Source organism: Coregonus clupeaformis, chromosome 17, assembly GCF_020615455.1.
Source record: "Coregonus clupeaformis isolate EN_2021a chromosome 17, ASM2061545v1, whole genome shotgun sequence".
Lineage (NCBI taxonomy): Eukaryota > Metazoa > Chordata > Actinopteri > Salmoniformes > Salmonidae > Coregonus > Coregonus clupeaformis.
The window spans coordinates 33,425,727-33,447,111 of NC_059208.1; the positions used below are offsets into that span (position 1 = coordinate 33,425,727).

A 21,385-nucleotide genomic window follows, 5' to 3' on the forward strand; every position below is an offset into this window, starting at 1 on the left:
GATCAGTCTATCATTTTAATGGTAGGTTTATTTGAACAGTGAGAGACAGAATAACAACAACAAAATCCAGAAAAACGCATGTCAAAAATGTTATAAATTGATTTGCATTTTAATGAGGGAAATAAGTATTTGACCCCTCTGCAAAACATGACTTAGTACTTGGTGGAAAAACCCTTGTTGGCAATCACAGAGGTCAGACGTTTCTTGTAGTTGGCCACCAGGTTTGTACACATCTCAGGAGGGATTTTGTCCCACTCCTCTTTGCAGATCTTCTCCAAGTCATTAAGGTTTCGAGGCTGACGTTTGGCAACTCTAACCTTTAGCTCCCTCCACAGATTTTCTATGTGATTAAGGTCTGGAGACTGGCTAGGCCACTCCAGGACCTTAATGTGCTTCTTCTTGAGCCACTCCTTTGTTGCCTTGGCCGTGTGTTTTGGGTCATTGTCATGCTGGAATACCCATCCACGACCCATTTTCAATGCCCTGGCTGAGGGAAGGAGGTTCTCACCCAAGATTTGACGGTACATGGCCCCGTCCATCGTCCCTTTGTTGCGGTGAAGTTGTCCTGTCCCCTTAGCAGAAAAACATCCCCAAAGCATAATGTTTCCACCTCCATGTTTGACGGTGGGGATGGTGTTCTTGGGGTCATAGGCAGCATTCCTCCTCCTCCAAACATGGCGAGTTGAGTTGATGCCAAAGAGCTCGATTTTGGTCTCATCTGACCACAACACATTCACCCAGTTCTTCTCTGAATAATTCAGATGTTCATTGGCAAACTTCAGATGGGCCTGTATATATGCTTTCTTGAGCAGGGGGACCTTGCGGGCGCTGCAGGATTTCAGTCCTTCACGACGTAGTGTTTTACCAATTGTTTTCTTGGTGACTATGGTCCCAGCTGCCTTGAGATCATTGACAAGATCCTCCCGTGTAGTTCTGGGCTGATTCCTCACCGTCCTCATGATCATTGCAACTCCACGAGGTGAGATCCTGCATGGAGCCCCAGGCCGAGGGAGATTGACAGTTATTTTGTGTTTCTTCCATTTGCGAATAATCGCACCAACTGTTGTCACCTTCTCATCAAGCTGCTTGGCGATGGTCTTGTAGCCCATTCCAGCCTTGTGTAGGTCTACAATCTTGTCCCTGACATATTTGGAGAGCTCTTTGTTCTTGGCCATGGTGGAGAGTTTGGAATCTGATTGATTGATTGCTTCTGTGGACAGGTGTCTTTTATACAGGTAACAAACTGAGATTAGGAGCACTCCCTTTAAGAGTGTGCTCCTAATCTCAGTTACCTGTATAAAAGACACCTGGGAGCCAGAAATCTTTCTGATTGAGAAGGGGTCAAATACTTATTTCCCTAATTAAAATGCAAATCAATTTATAACATTTTTGACATGCGTTTTTCTGGATTTTTTTGTTGTTATTCTGTCTCTCACTGTTCAAATAAACCTACCATTAAAATTATAGACTGATCATTTCTTTGTCAGTGGGCAAACGTACAAAATCAGCAGGGGATCAAATACTTTTTCCCCTCACTGTAGCTTCATTAGGTTGTATATATGTTTTTGAAAGAATCTATACTATAAACTACTACTATATTCTGGACTATAAGTGTGGATAAATACACATATACTCTTAAACTACGCAACCAACAGAATAGCTTGTTCCACAGCATAGAGCTCCTGACAGCCGTTCTACAGTACATGAACACTCCTAGGCCCTGGGACCATAGATAAACTGAAATCTGTAATGCCACTGCTGTCCAGTAGGGCGGCAGTGACTCACTTCATGGAGGGCAGGTGTCGCAGCACCACGTCGACAGCGTGTACAGGGTTGGTGCTGATGGGCTTGTCCAGCTCCAAGGGCTCAGGCATGGTGCGCCCCGTCAGGACCTCGTGCAGCATGTGCCAGCTGACTAGCGACACAAACTTGATGGACACTTTGAAGGGGCGATCCTTACCGCCGTCCCCTGGCAGGGTGACGTCCAGATCCACCTGAGGAGAATTGAGTTCAAGCTATGGCAACTCAATTTATCACCAGCACACCCATCTGACATTCAACATGGTAAATTACACTACAAATGTTATATTGTGTGTGTATGTGCATCTCACCCCTGCTGTGGCGACTGGTAGGGGGTTGGCTGTGTAGAGGCTCCTCTTCCCATCGTAGACTGGCCTTCGGTCCCCAAAGATGGTCACCTTGAAGTGCTTCACCATGGAGTCCACCACCTCCCTATAGGGGCACCAGAGAGACAAATATATCAATACTCCAAAACTGATCCATAACCCTGGTCTTTAATGTTGGTAAAGTGATGCTGAGTACAGTTCATGTGATCACATGAAATATCTGCAGCCAGTTTGTGTTGGTTTGAGAATGTTCATGCTAACAGATATGATAGGTTTGTGGGTTTGATCGAGCGCAGCTGTATACCTGTTGACGCGACGCGGGCACTTCTCGGGCTTGATGTCTACCTCATAGAGGTAGACGTCCATCTTGGGGATATCCACCTGGAAACAGTTGGCCAGCAGCTTGATAGGCTTCCCCATGGTGCCAAAGCCAGGCCGCCGCGGAACTGAGAACAGGGCCTGGGCCCCAACATCTCCTAGAGAGAGGAGGGTGAGAGTAAGAGTGAGTGAGAATTCTCCTGAGTAACACTTTGTTGGAGAGTAGAGTAAGGGTGTGCCAGCCACACTACACAAATGTTACCAAAGCGCTTTCATGACAGCCTCGTCGAAAACTACTCCGGTAATCATGACGTCACAAAACCACACACACACTTTTGACTCAGATGAGCCGCACACTACCTACTCTGACACCCACACAAAAGACATGACACTAGTGATGTGCAGTTCGCGAACGATTCGTTCTTTTTGAACTACTCTTTCTACTGACTCGAGAGTCATGATTTGTATTTCTGAGTGACTTGTTCATTTTAGTCGTTAGTTTGACCTGCTGGCCGCAATGAATTCTACAGCAGGATTAGCACGCGCTCCTCCGGTGACTCCGGAGACGTGATCCGACCAACAACTGCCTGTCATATATGTCCACAGGCAAAATATACTGAACAAAAATATAAACGCATCATGTAAGGTTGTTTTTTTAACAGAAATGTTTGGTGATCGACTAGGATCGGTGGAATAGATGTTGGCTTATAGAGCAAAAATGATTCTGGGTGCCACAGTAAAAGTATTGTAGGGAATATACACTAGGGTCTGTAGAATGTACACTGAACAAAAATATAAACGCATCATGTAAAGTGTTGGTCCCATGTTTCATAAACTGAAATAAAAGATCCCAGAAATTTTCCATACGCACAAAAAGCTTATTTCTCTAATTTGTTTACATCCCCGGCCTCACAACTGCAGACCATGTGTAACCACGCCAGCCCATGACCTCCACATCTGGCTTCTTCATCTGCGGGATCATCTGAGACCAACCAATATCCAGCAACCTGACAGCTGATTAAACTGTGGGTTTTCCCAACCGAATAACTTCTACACAAACTGTCAGAAACCGTCTCGGGGAAGTTCATCTGCATGCTCGTCGTTCTCACCAGGGTCTTGACCTTACTGCAGTTTGGCGTCGTACCCGACTTCGGTGGGCAAATGCTCACCTTCGATGGCCACTGGCACACTGAAGAAGTATGCTCTTCACAGATCAATCCCAGTTTCAACTGTACCGGGCAGATGGCAGACATGGCGTCATGTGGGCGAGTGGTTTGCTGATGTCAACGTTGTGAACAGAGTGCCCCATGGTGGCGTGGGGTTATGGTATGGGGCAGGCATATGCTACCGACAGCGAACACAATTGCATTTTATCAATGGCAATTTGAATGCACATAAATACCGTGACGAGATCCTGAGGTCCATTGGCATGCCATTCATCCACCGTCATCACCTCTTGTTTCAGCATGATAATGCACAGCCCCATGTCGCAAGGATCTGTACACAATTCCTGGAAGCTGAAAATGTCCCAGTTCTTCCATGGCCTGCATACTCACCAGACGTCACCCATTGAGCATGTTTGGGATGCTCTGGATCGACAGCGTGTTCCTGTTCCTGCCAATATCCAGCAACTTCGCACAGCCATTGAAGTGTGGGACAACATTCCACAAGACACAATCAACAGCCTGATCAACTCTATGCAAGGGAGATGTGTCGTGCTGCATGAGGCAAATGGTGGTCACACCAGATACTGAGTGGTTCTCTGATCCATGCCCCTACCTTTTTATTTTCAGGTATCTGTGACCAACAGATGCATATCAGTATTCCCAGTCATGTGAAATCCATAGATTAGGGCCTAATGAATTTATTTCAATTGACTGATTTCCTTATATGAACTGTAACTCAGTGAAATTGTTGCATGTTGCTTTTATATTTTTGTTCAGTGTAGATCATGCTGCAGGCAGTATAGAGAACAAAAATACATGTTTAGAACTGATAATTGATCGCATCGTGCAAGAATGAATTATTGAATGTTATGATGGACACAGCTTTGTAAAACCAAAACATACACAGCCTCTGCTCAACAAACTAGACAACAAATCATTTGGGGTGCTGCAGTTCACTAATTATATTGTGCTCATCACCCTCACGGTAGTCAAGCAATGCATTCTGCCAACAGTCATTCACAATCTAGTCCGGTTGTGGCCACAACTAGACCTCGTTTCAAATGTACCAATAAATAATAGTATTTGTATGCCTAGCAATCAACAAATGTACATGTAATGTGGTTTTGTAGAGTCAGATTGTACTGTCTGTGATGCCGTGTCCCCAGTGTCTATCACTCGCTCCCATGTGTGTCGTTGCCATGCCAACAGCACCCATGTGGCTGCAAGTTCTCCATGGCAACGCAGACCATGCTGACAAGAGGAACAACAGACACACATACCGACCTCATCAAGGGTCCAGCTTAGCTGTGGAAAGATCAAAGGAAGATGGTCTAATCTTGAGTTGGACAATGAATGTTGTCAGCCAGGAACACAAATAGCCTATACACTCAAACCTTAACTCATACACTGACTGCACTACTAACAACTAGTTAGCTACTGAACCTGAACCTAACAAGAAACAACCGAGTGTACAAGAGTGGGCAGCAATGGAGGAGTGGATGGCTAACTAACTGTCTTTTTTTTCTCCTCCTCTTCCTCTTCCATTTACAGTTAGGCTGCAAGTCTACCCACACAGAGCTCTGGATCATGGGCTATCTTGGCTTACACATACAGAACCTACACAATAAACACCATGTGAAAGTTGTAGGCCTATACAACATAGATCATCACAGTGAGTCTGCCAATTGTGTTCAGCCAGGTACAGGCACTCAGCAGCTGTATCCTACCTCTCTGGCTCCTCTCTAAAGCCATGTTAACACACATGGGTCATTCAGTGTGTGCAAAATGGATCCAAATATTTTAATTCCCCTAAAATACAGCACAACAAAGTGTCCTTTGGAGGAAGTAGGCAACTTTACTTGGCTTTTATCTCCTAGGCCTCATATAAGATACCAAAAACAGATTAAGATTTGATGTCAAATGGACAAAAAAAATCAGAAAACATGATGATCCATCAGACTGTGTCGAATGAGTGCTATGAAAGCAGACAGCACAAATCATATCATCCATCTCCAATCATGGTTGGTTTCAATGTTTAGACTGCTCAAAAGTATGCCAACCACCATTTTTCTCACAAAGCTGCTGCCCCTAGGTGATAGTTAATTGACTTTATGTGGCTTTCATGCTGAATTGATTGATAATTAAGTGAGGCTACAGTGAGCACCATTCAATAACTTCTGACACCAGCTGGTGTGGAAGGCAGGCAGGCAACCCCCACACAGCCAACCACACACACAGCCAGCCAGCCTCTCATGGGCTTGAGATAATGAGGCACACCTGACGGGCTTGCCACCTGCCTATGACAGCCGTCGGTGAACCGAACTTAGCAGGCATAAAAGAAAAGCCTGAAACTAGATACTGTTGGGGGAGGTTCTCTTCTGCACTGTTCAACCAATCCAGTAAAATGTGGAGGAGTTAAGATGGAGTGTCGCCTTGTTAACGTCCTAAAGCGGAAGTCATGTCACAGTCACAGGCTCTCTTTCGATTTCCCCTGAAAACCAGAACATCTGTTCCGCCAGCATGAAGTATGGTAAAAAATTATAATAATAACAATAATAAAATGATTTGTATTATATTAATCAACTTTAGAAAACACTTTCAAATCCCACTGTTAATTAACCCATTTGTATTGCACGATGTTCATATTGGACATACATGTTGCACCGTACATAACTCCCTGTATGTTGTGTCGCAGTAAAAGGGGGGTCCATTCTACGCATAAGCACGTCTACTGTCCAAGTTTACACCCAGAGGAACGTCACTTCTCATTCTGCAGCCCTTAAAGAGTGGCCTATCAGCCTAAATCCAATCAGTTTTTCATTTTGGACTACATATTGCACCGTACATAATTCCCTGTACAAAACAGATGAGTTTGAACAAAAAGCTAGTCATAGGAAGTGTTGCTAGACTTTTACTGTGGTCATATAGGTTTGGGTGGGGCCCCTAGACACGATATGGTACAAATGTATCACTGTACAGGAAAAACGACCAATTGTTTGTGTCCATAAAACCAGGGTCCAGTCTGCCCTTTTGTACTGTCGCTTTAACTCTCTGCTGACTGACTAATTCAGGACTATATCTTAATTACAAAACAATAAATTAACAATTTTTGCTTCCGGTGTGAAATAAAACACCATTCTATACCAGACTTGCCCTATAATGGAGGTGACAAATTCTGAATATTAGCAGGTGATTAGGTGAGAAGCTAACAGCTTAAGCGAAACAATGGAAACAATGTGATCAGTAGATGGAGTGTTAACTGGCTGGCATACCTGTAAATGACCTACATTATCCTAATGACGAGAAGGCTGCAGACTTTACACATTTAAAATCAGCCAGCCTTACGTGACAAAACGTGCATCAGGTGAAGTGTTTTGGCAAGACCATTTTTTTTGAGGCAGTAACATGGAAACAATGTTGATTCAACCAGTTTGTGCCCAGTGGGCTGAGACTACCCATGAGATGAAGAGGATCTTGCATTCAATTTGAATATTCTGTTTTACTGTTGATGTTGTACAGTTTCATGAAAAGTATTTGACTGATTAACTTCATTGTGATATTTGTTATGAATAAAGTATGCTTAAAAAAATGCATATCTTGAATTTTTGAATGAATGTATTGTTTGTTTGTAGAATGAGTGACACTACTCGGAGTGTAAACTTTTTGGATTTGGAAAGGACAAGTGCTCCCAAGTACAATGGACCCCCCTTTTACCAAACCATGAGGTCAAAGGAATTGTCCGTAGAGCTCCGAGATAGGATTGTGTCGAGGCACAGATCTGGGGAAGGGTACCAAAAAATTTCTGCAGCATTGAAGGTCCCCAAGAACACAGTTGCCTCCATCATTCTTAAATGGAAGAAGTTTGGAACCACCAAGACTCTTCCTAGAGCTGGCCGCCTGGGGGAGAAGGGCCTTGGTCAGGGAGGTGACCAAGAACCTGATGGTCACTCTGACAGAGCTATAGAGGTCCTCTGTGGAGATGGGAGAACCTTCCAGAAGAACAACCATCTCTGCAGCACTCCACCAATCAGGCCTTTATGGTAGTGGCCAGGCAGAAGTCACTCCTCAGTAGACAGCCCGCTTGGAGTTTGCCAAAAGGCACCTAAAGGACTCGCAGACCATGAGAAACAAGATTCTCTGGTCTGATGAAACCAAGATTGAACTCTTTGGCCTGAATGCCAAGCGTCACGTCTGGAGGAAACCTGGCACCATCCCTACGGCAAAGTTATATTTCTAACTTTGTTCCAGAGTTTTTTGCGCTGTTGGGATGTTGTAATAAAACTAGGCTACACTGCATTACACACCGCAATGGATTTCCCAATCATGAGCCCTGGCCTGCCCTGCTCTTGTAGATGTAAACCTTTTTGTGCTGCCTAACCAATGGCTGTGCTGTGTACAGTGGCACTTCAGGAGGCGAGTCAAAGGCTTATTCTGAAAATCATTTTTGATTTGTCAAAAAAATGTAATACAGTGGGGAGAACAAGTATTTGATACACTGCTGATTTTGCAGGTTTTCCTACTTACAAAGCATGTAGAGGTCTGTAATTTTTATCATAGGTACACTTCAACTGTGAGAGACGGAATCTAAAACAAAAATCCAGAAAATCACATTGTATGATTTTTAAGTAATTAATTTGCATTTTATTGCATGACATAAGTATTTGATCACCTACCAACCAGTAAGAATTCCGGCTCTCACAGACCTGTTAGTTTTTCTTTAAGAAGCCCTCCTGTTCTCCACTCATTACCTGTATTAACTGCACCTGTTTGAACTCGTTACCTGTATAAAAGACACCTGTCCACACACTCAATCAAACAGACTCCAACCTCTCCACAATGGCCAAGACCAGAGAGCTGTGTAAGGACATCAGGGATAAAATTGTAGACCTGCACAAGGCTGGGATGGGCTACAGGACAATAGGCAAGCAGCTTGGTGAGAAGGCAACAACTGTTGGCGCAATTATTAGAAAATGGAAGAAGTTCAAGATGACGGTCAATCACCCTCGGTCTGGGGCTCCATGCAAGATCTCACCTCGTGGGGCATCAATGATCATGAGGAAGGTGAGGGATCAGCCCAGAACTACACGGCAGGACCTGGTCAATGACCTGAAGAGAGCTGGGACCACAGTCTCAAAGAAAACCATTAGTAACACACTACGCCGTCATGGATAAAAATCCTGCAGCGCACGCAAGGTCCCCCTGCTCAAGCCAGCGCATGTCCAGGCCCGTCTGAAGTTTGCCAATGACCATCTGGATGATCCAGAGGAGGAATGGGAGAAGGTCATGTGGTCTGATGAGACAAAAATAGAGCTTTTTGGTCTAAACTCCACTCGCCGTGTTTGGAGGAAGAAGAAAGATGAGTACAACCCCAAGAACACCATCCCAACCGTGAAGCATGGAGGTGGAAACACAATTCTTTGGGGATGCCTTTCTGCAAAGGGGACAGGACGACTGCACCGTATTGAGGGGAGGATGGATGGGGCCATGTATCGCGAGATCTTGGCCAACAACCTCCTTCCCTCAGTAAGATAATTGAAGATGGGTCGTGGCTGGGTCTTCCAGCATGACAACGACCTGAAACACACAGCCAGGGCAACTAAGGAGTGGCTCCGTAAGAAGCATCTCAAGGTCCTGGAGTAGCCTAGACAGTTTCCAGACCTGAACCCAATAGAACATCTTTGGAGGGAGCTGAAAGTCTGTATTGCCCAACGACAGCCCCAAAACCTGAAGGATCTGGAGAAGGTCTGTATGGAGGAGTGGGCCAAAATCCCTGCTGCAGTGTGTGCAAACCTGGTCAAGACCTACAGGAAACGTATGATCTCTGTAATTGCAAACAAAGGTTTCTGTACCAAATATTAAGTTCTGCTTTTCTGATGTATCAAATACTTATGTCATGCAATAAAATGCAAATTAATTACTTAAAATTCATACAATGTGATTTTATGGATTTTAGTTTTAGATTCCGTCTCTCACAGTTGAAGTGTACCTATGATAAAAATTACAGACCTCTACATGCTTTGTAAGTAGGAAAACCTGCAAAATCGGCAGTGTATCAAATAATTGTTCTCCCCACTGTATATCTGTGGAGGGACTGGTAAAGGTTTGACCTAGTGCTACAGTAGGAGTTGACTGTACTGATAGTGACGATAGTTAACCGTACTGATAAATGCATAGAGCAGTATAATTTGGCACAACAGATGATAAATGAAAATAATGCTGTTGAACCACCAAATCTGAAACATAAATTGTATGGGGGTGGCAGGGATGTTGGGGAGGATCAGAAAGTTAAGAATCACAAAAACAATTTCACAAATAAAATGAATGTTTGTATTACCATGCTATTTCCATGGCAATACATTCTGTTATGCAGCATAATGAAATTTTGATTTCCAATTTTGGGAGGAAGTTGCCAAAACCTTGCAATGGCCAATTGGAAAACCCATTGTCACTAAACGTAGTGTCAAAAATCTTAGGAATATGTGGGACAAGAATAGAGGTAACATTTATACATTCTATTGCTAGTGACAACAAGGTGAAATTAAACAAAATGGTACAAATAGAGAATGTAAATGAGGATCAGGTACAAAACCTATTGCCTGTGGAGAGTTTGAATGAATGAGTGAATGTCAACTGCTCAGAGAAGACCCTCAGACTGTTAACTTAATATGCAGAATGTACACACTTTTGAGGATAAAGAACCTGCTTCTGATCATCCTGATTTATCCAAGAGTTCATATGATGGAGTGTCAGTGGTGCAGCCCAATCAAATCTCAGACACCCAAGATATTGGGAATGAATACTACCACTTAGAGACAATGTTGTAGTAGAGGTTTATCAGATGAGTAAATCGTAAGCTCTATGAAAACTGAATCAGATAAGCAGCATGTAACTAGAGAGGTTGACATCGAAATAAGCAAGGATACACTGAAGTGTGTTTTGTCAGATGAGGCACATTTGTGGTCCTCTGTAGCTCAAATTGGTAGAGCATGGCGCTTGTAACGCCAGGGAAGTGGGTTCGATCCCCGGGACCACCCATACTTAAAAATGTATGCACACATGACTGTAAGTCGCTTTGGATAAAAGCGTCTGCTAAATGGCATATTATTATTTTGGAGGGTTCATGCTTACCACTCCAAAATAATAGTGTGTTTACGTTGACTCGTGACAAATGGGAAAGGATCCATTTAGAGAGAAGTGGTAGGTATTTTAAGAAGTTATCCTGGTTAGGCCTATTTGCACCGCCGAGAAGCGAGGTCCAGAAAAGTTGGATCTGCAACCTCGGCAGCTGTGGTGTTTATATGTGCTTGTTTTCTAAAGCAGTCTTATGAGAGGGCAATGTCAATACACTTTCAAAATGGCATGCAATACTGTGTTACATGGGTTATTACTTAGTTGAAAGAAGTTAAGATTTTAAGCTTGAATGATAGAGCAGACCGATGAAACGAAGCTATATGCTTAATAAATAAATGATATTTAAATATAAAATGTGATATTTATTTCATATAGTGGTGGGCACCAATATTGATAATTTGCTAAGATATCGATACCGTTTGATATCGATATGAGCAAGGCATATCATGATATTGGTTTAGTCTTCCTGTTAACCTACACTACTCTCCACACCACCCCCATCATGCTCCATTGATGGGGGATCATTATTTTCCTTTTCATTCTAGAATAACATTTCAACAAGTGTGATATTGAGAAAAACCTCTTCTTTACTAACAACTTTATTGGTCATAGTAGGTCAATAACAACACGATCGCTGCAGGGTTCCAACATCCCGAGCTACAGTACACAATCCCTCTGAACTGAAATTACACAAATGTATCCTGGCCACACCTTACGATCACACAAGGCTAATTTACACACTGCTCCAGGGTCAATGAAGGGAGGTTAGTATAGCCGCCGTCTCCCGTACTGGAATTTAACAACCCCGGGCCTTTTTAAATTCACTCGCCGTTTAAACAGGTCATACAGTGCCTTTGGAAAGTATTCAGACCCCTTGATGTTTTCCAAATTGTAACGTTATAGCCTTATTCTTAAATTGATTAAATTGTTTTTGTCCCCTCAATCTACACACAATACCCCATAATGACAAAGCAAAAACAGGTTTGGAAATGTTTGCTAATTTATAAAAAATTATTACATTTACATAAGTATTCAGACCCTTTACTCAGTACTTTGTTGAAGCACCTTTGGCAGCAATTACAGCCTTGAGGCTTCTTGGGTATGACACTACAAGCTTGGCACACCTGTATTTGGGGAGTTTCTCCCATTCTTTTCTGCAGATCTTTTCTGCAAGCTCTGTCAGGTTGGATGGGGAGCATTGCTGCCCAACTATTTTCAGGTCTCTCCAGAGATGTTTAATCGGGTTCAAGTCCGGGTTCTGGCTGGGCCACTCAAGGACATTCAGAGACTTGTCCCGAAGCCACTCCTGTGTTGTCTTGGCTGTGTGCTTAGGGTCGTTGTCCTGTTGGAAGGTGAACCGTCGCCCCAGTTTGAGGTCCTGAGCGCTCTGGATCAGGTTTTCATCAAGGATCTCTCTGTACTTTGCTCCGTTCATCTTTCCTGAGTAGTCTCCCAGTCCCTGCCGCTGAAAAACATCCCCACAGCATGATGCTGCCATCACCATGCTTCACTGTAGGGATGGTGCCAAGTTTCCTCCAGACGTGATGCTTGGCATTCAGGCCAAAGAGTTCAATATTGGTTTCTTCAGACCAGAGAATCTTCTTTCGCATGGTCTGAGCGTCTTTAGGTGCCTTTTGGCAAACTCCAAGCGGGCTGTCGTGCCATTTACTGAGGAGTGGCTTCCGTCAGGCCACTCTACCATAAAGGCCTGATTGGTGGAGTGCTGCAGAGATGGTTGTCCTTCTGGAAGGTTATCCCATCTCCACAGAGGAACTCTAGCGCTCTGTCAGAGTGACCATTGGGTTCTTGGTCACCTCCCTGACTCAGGCCCTTCTCCCCTGATTGCTCAGTTTGGCCGGGCGGCCAGCTCTAGGAAGAGTCTTGGTGGTTCCAAACTTCTTCCATTTAAGAATGATGGAGGCCATTGTGTTCTTGGGGACCTTCAATGCTGCAGACATTTTTTTGGTACCCTTCCCCAGATCTGTGCCCCGACACAATCCTGTCTCAGAGCTCTACTGACAATTCCTTCGACCTCATGGCTTGGTTTTTGCTCTGACATGCAGTGTCAACTGTAGGACCTTATATAGACAGGTGTGTGCCTTTCCAAAACATGTCAAATCTATTGAATTTACCACAGTCAATCAAGTTGTAGAAACATCTCAAGGATTATCAATGCAAACAGGATGCATCTGAGCTCAATTTCGAGTCTCATAGCAAGGTATTTCAGTTTTTTACTTTTAATAAAAAAAACTGTTTTTGCTTTGTCATTAAGGGATATTGTGTGTAGATTTTTTTGGAGATGTAATCCATTTTAGAATAAGGCTGTAACGTGTGGAAAAAGTGGGGGGTCTGAATACTTTCTGAAGGCACTGTATGTTATTTCAAAATGATTAATCTTCCCTTTGAAATGTATTTCAATATTTCCTGCGTTCAAGAAAATTTGGAGACAGCAAACTTTATCAACTACGTACAGCACTTTGCAGGGAAGAAATCTTCAAAAGGAAAATCCTTCAAATTGGTGTTGCAATTAATTATTATGTGTTCTTTCTGTTAAGGAATAAAAGGGACAATGTTTCAGCGCATGGATTTCCAGCAACAAATGATACTTAAATTATTTTGGGCACCTGCTTTTTTATAATTGTGTATGCTTGTGGAAATTATATTCGTCCACAGGTGAAGACAGAGGAGGATTCCTATTCGATATGCATTTGATAGATGTATAACTTACATGTACACTACATGAACAAAAGTATGTGGAGACCTGCTCGTCGAACATCTTTAAAAAAAAAAATATGGGCATTAATATGGAGTTGGTCCCCCCTTTGCTGCTACAACAGCCTCCACTCTTCTGGGAAGGCTTTCCACTAGGCTGTACACACTTCATTAGTCTCTCATTCACAATTTGACAAGCACTTGATAATGCCTCGAATTTCACCGCGGCATCCCCTTTGTGGACGTAATGCATCCTAAAAAAATCCATGCCTTTTGTGGCCAGTGGCCGTTGTGCTCTTGGCCCTGAGTGCTGCACAATCCGAAGCACCTCTCACTCACATGGCTCTCCATCACGTAATCGGGTCTTTCCCACAGATTACAAGTGAAGACAGACACATCGGGGACACAACTGCGTGCGTCCTTATCCAATTCTGAGGTGCATATTGAAGATAAAAATTACGCAATCAGGCTAACGCAACAGATCAGAACGTTTAGCTTAAAATGTTGATAAACTATTTGGCTATTTCACATTATAAGCACAGCAATGCGCACATGGCAGTAGGCTATAAGCACGAATGTTCCATTAGCGGGAAAACACCATTATCAAAAGTGACCGCAAACACGATTACGCACGTAATGCTTTTATTATAAAGGTGCATTTTTATGGTGAAAATTATCTTCCCCAAACTTGAAACTCACGCACTGCTTATGTATGCCAGTTAGGCTCTAAACCCCTTGTAAAGCGGATTAATGTGATTCATTTTAAGAAGTTATTTTGAGGTGTGCGACTATGATTCGAAAAACTCGCAAAAAAGGCAGTTTCTTCTGTTGGGCATCATTCACAAGTGATAATATATAATTCACAAGTGATAGGCTAATATTGTCACCCATCAGACTATTCTTGACTTTACATATACTAAATAATATATGTGTGAAATTAGTTTTGTGGTTAATTTTCATGCGAGCCAGGTAGGCTATACTTCTGTTGTAAAGATAAGCAATGTGCTTAATATTAGGAAAGTTGAGAAATAAATATAGTGGGCCTAGCCTCTAGAAAGCTGATGGGATCCTCCTCTTTTTAATAGAGGCCATCCCTCTTTTTCCTCACTCAATTGCATAGCCTATAGAAATGTTGCGCAACATTTGCTAATAGCTGTCATGAAGTGTTTGATTAGATTTTCGATCACATTTGCATTGATGTCAGAGTGATTAGAGGGACAATATAGTGCTGAGTACCAGGCAGTTAGCAAGTTTGGTAGGCTACTAATGACCATCAGTAGCATCAGAGCTTGGAGAAGCCTAATTACCGTGATTAAACGGTCACGTAGAATTTGACTGCCTTCATGACTCGTGACCGCCGGTGTGGCAGTAATACTGTCACCGCAACAGCCCTACTCCCAACCACACTTTTACCTATGCACATAGAATTGTTTTTCTAATATGTAATTTATAGGCCTACAGTGTATTGCATTGGGACCATTTGAGTGGGTGGAGTCGAAAGTGTTACTGGGCATACAGGCCTCAGTCCCCCATGAAATAACACCATATATAGATTCTACAGATCCTACTAAGTATTCCTTACCCTACTTTTACATCGGAACAAATAATAGTTTTTCCTGTACAGTGCTATATTTGTACCGTATAGTGTCCAGGCACCCCATTTTAAGCTGTTTGACCACAGTAAAAGGCCAGCAACAATCCGTAAAAAGGCCAGCAACACTCAGAGCCCGATGAAATAACACCAACATATACAATTCTACAGATTCTACTAAGTATTCCCTACAATACATTTACTGCGGCACCCAGAATAGTTTGTTCTATAAGACAATATGTATTCCATATAGTGATTTTCATTGTGGCCGCCAATGGAATGGGTGGAGTAAAAGGCCAGCAACACCCCATGAAATGACACCATATATACAGACCCTACTGAGTATTCCCTACAATACTTTTACTACGGCACCCAGAATCGTTTTTGCTCTATAAGCCAATATGTATTCCATATACAGTGATTCGCATTGAGGGCATTTATTTGACCTTCAAACATGTTTTTTAAAACCCCAAATGTAATGCAAATGATCTCTTAAATATGAACACATATGAATCATTGTTAATGTTTAGACAATACTTTTTCATATATCATGAATAAATACAGGTTATTGACATTTTTCTACTATTACGTGGGGGACTTTTATTTGGAAAATTTCCCAAATCCTGTGATCCGGAAGTACTTTTTTTGTTGCTGCCGACGAGACGCTGATCTGGCAAACCATCTGGTCACCCAAATTACTTTTCTAACCCAGACAGTAGAGTGAAAGGCCTGAATGTGTTTATTTTAATGCATTATCTGATTGGTAGGCCTACTAGGATTTTGGTTTGACTGTATGCTATCCTTTAAGGAATTCAACTGATAGTTAGCCTAAAAAACTTCAACAATTTAATAAGGGGTTTGACAGACAGGTGTATGAATATACCTGAAGTTCCGATTTCCATTCATGAGGTCTCTGTCCCCGGCTTCCAATGGTCAAATCTCAGCGCAGCTCCTGTTCGTCTGACGCTATTTACTCAGCGTTGGAGATGTTCCACCCGACAACTCTCTCAAGCCGACACCCCGGCTTCTGTCGCTGATGTGGACACGGGCCGCTTGGGGTGTCCACTTAACTGGAGATCCTCCCAAATTGCCCCCGTTGTCAACCGGCACAAGTTGAACGACGTGTCCCCTTCCTTTCGTTAGAGCACTAATTGTTCTCAGCTGACAATATATATATATTCAAAGACTCAAGTCTCAGAAAACATTTCAGAGCCTCGGATACTCCACTGCTCCTATTCCTGAACGGTTTAAAGGCAATACCTCAATCGTTTAGAGTTTCGCCTTGTCATTAGTTGCCAGGATAATAACAACATCATGTTTGTTTTTCGGACCATAAAAGTTAACCTTTTGCCGCTCTTTCGGTGTTGTTCTGCCGGCAAATTGGTGTTTCACTCCCCGGTGCGTTCTCGGTACTACCGCTGTGAAGCAGGCGAGATTAACTAAGTACTTTCCGGGTCACGGATATCTTCTTCTTCTGTGGTATATTGGCGATTGCACAATTTAATGTACATCCCGCCACCTACTGTGCGGGATGGAAACAGGATTCCCCCAAAAACTACCAACAAAAAACTACCAAACTACACAAAAAAAAACGAAATCAAACAACTTTACTGTTAAAAAATGCTTCAGAGGACGCATGACTTAACCTTCGCCTCTCCCGAGCCCGTTGGGGAGTTGCAGCGATGAGACTGGATCGCAATTGGATATCACGAAATTGGGGAGAAAAAGGGGGTAAAACAAACAAAAAATGTTTTAATAAAATATCTGATCCCTTACAAAGGCTCAAGGGGAGCCTGGGAGTGCGGGCCGTCTTCCGGCGCCAGTACCCCATGCAAGACTTCAGATGTAAAATCCTTCATTCCCAAAAACTTTTCTGCCGCAGCCACAATAATATCCAGTTTCTTTGATTTCTTTGAGACTTGAGCCATACAGTTTATAACTGTGGCAATGAACGCCACAAAATCCAACTTTTTAACACACAGGGTATCTTTTGACTGGCAGCAAACATTTACCACAGGCTGTGGTGCATCCACTACCATATCTTCACTAGCATCACTTGTTTTCACAATTATTTTAATCGCCTCCGCATAGGAGATTCGATTGTTCACTCTTTTGCCACCTCAATCTCCTTCACCCTTACAGGGCACTCCAGGAACTCGGTATCATGATCCCCACCCGTCGTCCTTCTACACATTATTCTTCAGTATACTCTGTCCATCTGCACAAACTTGAAACATGGCCAAATCCTTTACAGTTCTTACACTGACATCTTACATAACCAAGCTTCACATGCATAGGAAGGTGCTCTTTATCAAAAAAAGAACAGGACCGACAGACATTCTTCTTTTTAGCCATTCACCCAGCGGGTCAGACGCCTGGCACCAACCACACCAGGAATTTTCTTCAGGTATTCAACCTGAACATCTGTCGTCACCCCTGAGATGACTCCTTTGACGGGTGCTCTGCTCTGAAGTTCAATGCAGGTAGCTTAGTGGTTAAGAGCGTTGTGCCAGTAACCGAAAGGTTGCTGGTTCTAATCCCCAAGCCGAATAGGTGAAAAATCTGTCAATGTGCCCTTGAGCAAGGCACTTAACCATAATTGCTCCTGTAAGTCGCTCTGGATAAGAGTGTCTGCTAAATGACAAAAAAAATGTAACACCTCAAACGGGTTTCCCACATATGGCATCCTTACTCAACAAATGCATCCCAACAAGAAGTGATTCATTCATAGACGTATCCTCCACTCCAATTTTAGACAATTTCCTTTTTGTTCCAGTTTTTGACACTACTGTTGTCCATTCAGGACATTCATCTTCATCAATTTTGCTCGACAGGCTAATTGATTCGAACTCAGCATCCGCTTCTGCCATTTTACCTTACTGAAACCTCGCACTCCCCAGCAACCAAACTGTAATTTCTCCAACTTCCACTAGGGTCACAGATTTTTGGGTTCCTTCAGAATATGGGTCCTATCCTATACACATTGTTAATGAATAATTAGGGTGAGAATGATGGAAAATGTGGATAATTATCGATATATTTTATACAAACTATCATACAAAGAATAATTATAAGTATTTCTATAAGATTTGTGATTTATTTGTTTATTTTTCATAGGGTGTCCAATCAAAAATGCATATTTTGACCAATGGCTAAGATAAAATGTCAGTTGTGTAGATACTCCTCTAAGAAAACCAATGTTCCAAACCTCATGTCTCTACCATAATCCGCTCAAATGTTATTGGAGTTTTTACCCTTGTAGAATGGTCAAGATTAGGGTGACTAAATCAATGGAGGCCAGAGAAAAAAAGTGCTCAAAAATCAGGAAAATGGCATTGCATCAGCGAGAATTAAGGCAAACTGACAGGCTCACAATTTAACTCTTCTTTCTTCTTGAATCCAGAGGACATATAGAGGTAAGGTAAATATCGATTTTGAGACATGACATGTAGTATTTTCATATTCTAGTATACGCTTTTGTGACATCCATAAGGTTATGTATCACACTTTATATACACTGAGTACACAAACATTAAGAACACCTGCTCTTTCCATTACATAGATTGACCAGGTGAATCCAGGTGAAAGCTATGCTCCCTTATTGATGTCAATTGTTAAATCCACTTCAATCCGTGTAGATGAAGGGGAAGAGACAGGTTAAATAACTATTTTTAAGCCTTGAGACATGGATTGTGTATGTGTGCCATTCAGAGGGTGAATGGGCAAGACAAAATATTTAAGTGCCTTTGAACGGGGTATGGTAATAGGTGCCAGGCGCACTGGTTTGTGTCAAGAACTGCTGCTGGGTTTTTCACGCTCAACAATTTCCCGTGTGTATCAAGAATGGTCCACCACCCAAAGGACATCCAGCCAACTTGACACAACTGTGGAAGCATTGGAGTCAACATGGGCCGGCATCTCTGTGGAACGCTTTCAACACCTTGTAGAGTCCATGCCCCGACGGATTGAGGCTGTTCTGAGGGCAAAAGGGGGAGGTGCAACTCAATACTAGGAAGGTGTTCCTAATGTTTGGTATACTCAGGGTATAACTATAATATATTAAATTGTAGGCCTATAGAAACAATATATGGCTTGCTTCATATATGCTGAGGAATAAAATATACCTAAATGTCCTTCCAATGTAAAAATACAATGTTAAAATGTTATGTGAAGTTGAAATGTATTTTGCCGACTGTTACATTTTGAATGAGGTTACATTCTAGGCTATCATTGAACAACCTAGTATGACACTAGTCTCGAAAACCAGACCCTAGTGTTGCCTAGGGTCTGGATCTCAAGACTAGTATGACACTCACATTCACATTCTACAAAGTTAAGGCGCCCGCATACTAGGTTCGGTTTTCTCCTAGCAGAACTCGGCTAGGCGAAGCAAACGTCTGGGCCTCGCATACTCCCTTAAAGACCTTTGCTTGAAAAATGAGAAGAAAGCGGCAATATTGCTGTTTGTCCCTCTTGAGATGCCATAGCAACAACATAGCTAGTATACACTTCCTCAAAATAGTCTGAATTAATCAAATTATGTAATACAACATACAGTGCATTCGGAAAATATTCAGACCCCTTGACTTTTTCCACATTTTGTTACGTTACAGCCTTATTCTAAAATTGATTAAATTGTTTTCCACCCTCATCAATCTACACACAATACCCCATAATGACAAAGTAAAAACATGTTTTTAGTTTTTTTTGCAAAAATAAATAAATAAAATAATATAGGGAAATATTACATTTACATAAGTATTCAGACCCTTTACTCAGTACTTTGTTGAAGCACCTTTGGCAGCGATTACAGCCTTGAATCTTCTTGGGTATGACGCTACAAGCTTGGCACACCTGTATTTGGGGAGTTTCTCCCATTGTTCTCTGCAGATCCTCTCAAGCTCTGTCAGGTTGTATGGGGAGCATCGCTGCACAGCTATTTTCAGGTCTCTCCAAAGATGTTCGATCGGGTTCAAGTCCGGGCTTCTGGCTGGGCCACTCAAGGACATTCAGAGACTTGTCCCAAAGCCACTCCTGCATTGTCTTGGCTGTGTGCTTAGGGTCATTGTCCTGTTGGAAGGTGAACCTTCACCCCAGTCTGAGGACCTGAGCACTCTGGAGCAGGTTTTCATCAAGGATCTCTCTATACTTTGCTCCGTTCATCTTTCCCTCGATCCTAACTAGTCTCCCAGTCCCTGCCGCTGAAAAACATCCCCACAGCATGATGCTGCCACCACCATGCTTCACTATAGGGATGGTGCCAGGTTTCCTCCAGATGTGACGCTTGGTATTCAGGCCAAAGGGTTCAATCTTGGTTTCATCAGACCAGAGAATGTTGTTTCTCATGGTTGGAGTCCTTAAGGTGCCTTTTGGCAAACTCCAAGCGGGCTGTCATGTGCCTTTTACTGAGGAATGGCTTCCATCTGGCCACTCTACCATAAAGGCCTGTTTGGTGGAGTGCTGCAGAGATGGTTGTCCTTCTGGAAGGTTCTCCTTTCTCCACATAGGAACACTGGAGCTCTGTCAGAGTGACCATCGGGTTCTTGGTCACCTCCCTGACCAAGGCCCTTCTCCCCTTCTCTTCCCTACAGGCAATTCCTTTGACCTCATGGCTTGGCTTTTGCTCTGACATGCACTGTCAACTGTGGGACCTTATATAGACAGGTGTGTGCCTTTCCAAATCATGTCCAATCAATTGAATTTACCACAGGTGGACTCCAATCAAGTTGTAGAAATATCTCAAGGATGATCAATGGAAACAAAATAGCTGTGCAGTGACGCTCCCCATCCAAACTGACAGTGCTTGAGAGGATCTGCAGAGAAGAATGGGAGAAACTTCCCAAATACAGGTGTGCCAAGCTTGTACCCAAGAAGACCCAAGAAGACTCAAGGCTGTAATCGCTGCCAAAGGTGCTTCAACAAAGTACTGAGTAAAGGGTCTGAATACTTATGTAAATATGATATTTCTCTTTTGTTTGTTTGTTTGTCATTATGGGGTATTGATGAGGGGGAAAAAACGATTCAATCAATTTTAGAATAAGGCTGTAACGTAACAAAATGTTGAAAAAAATCAAGGGGTCGAAATACTTTCCGAAGGCACTGTATAGTCATATATTTAGCGTATCTTACTTGGATATGGTCGGTATGTTGCATCGCAGACTGCCACCAGGACCATTTAGAAAAAGCCCTTGTAGTTGTAGTAATCGCTGCCCGAGTTTGCCGGATCTCAGATACTAAGATGTTTTCCGTCGACAGCTCCTGCACAAAAATCTCTGCCCATTATGCCACGGAGGGATAAGCAATAAAATCCTCCCTCAGGACATGCCAGATACCCTGGCACA

The 21,385-nt window shown here is 42.8% G+C and overlaps 1 protein-coding gene across 1 annotated transcript in view; it reads right to left on the reverse strand.

Moving 5' to 3' along the window:
* Positions 1-16,458, reverse strand: part of ago3b (argonaute RISC catalytic component 3b) — a 34,041-nt gene extending 17,583 nt beyond the window's left edge. Inside the window, exons 1-4 of the mRNA XM_041902855.2 lie at positions 15,928-16,458; positions 2,431-2,602; positions 2,112-2,232; positions 1,786-1,994 (exon numbers count right to left, since the gene is read on the reverse strand). Coding sequence (XP_041758789.1) covers positions 1,786-1,994; positions 2,112-2,232; positions 2,431-2,602; positions 15,928-15,946 — 521 coding nt within the window. The 5' untranslated portion in view covers positions 15,947-16,458. The remainder of the gene's footprint in view (positions 1-1,785; positions 1,995-2,111; positions 2,233-2,430; positions 2,603-15,927) is intronic.
* Between the last annotated feature and the right edge of the window lie 4,927 nt (positions 16,459-21,385).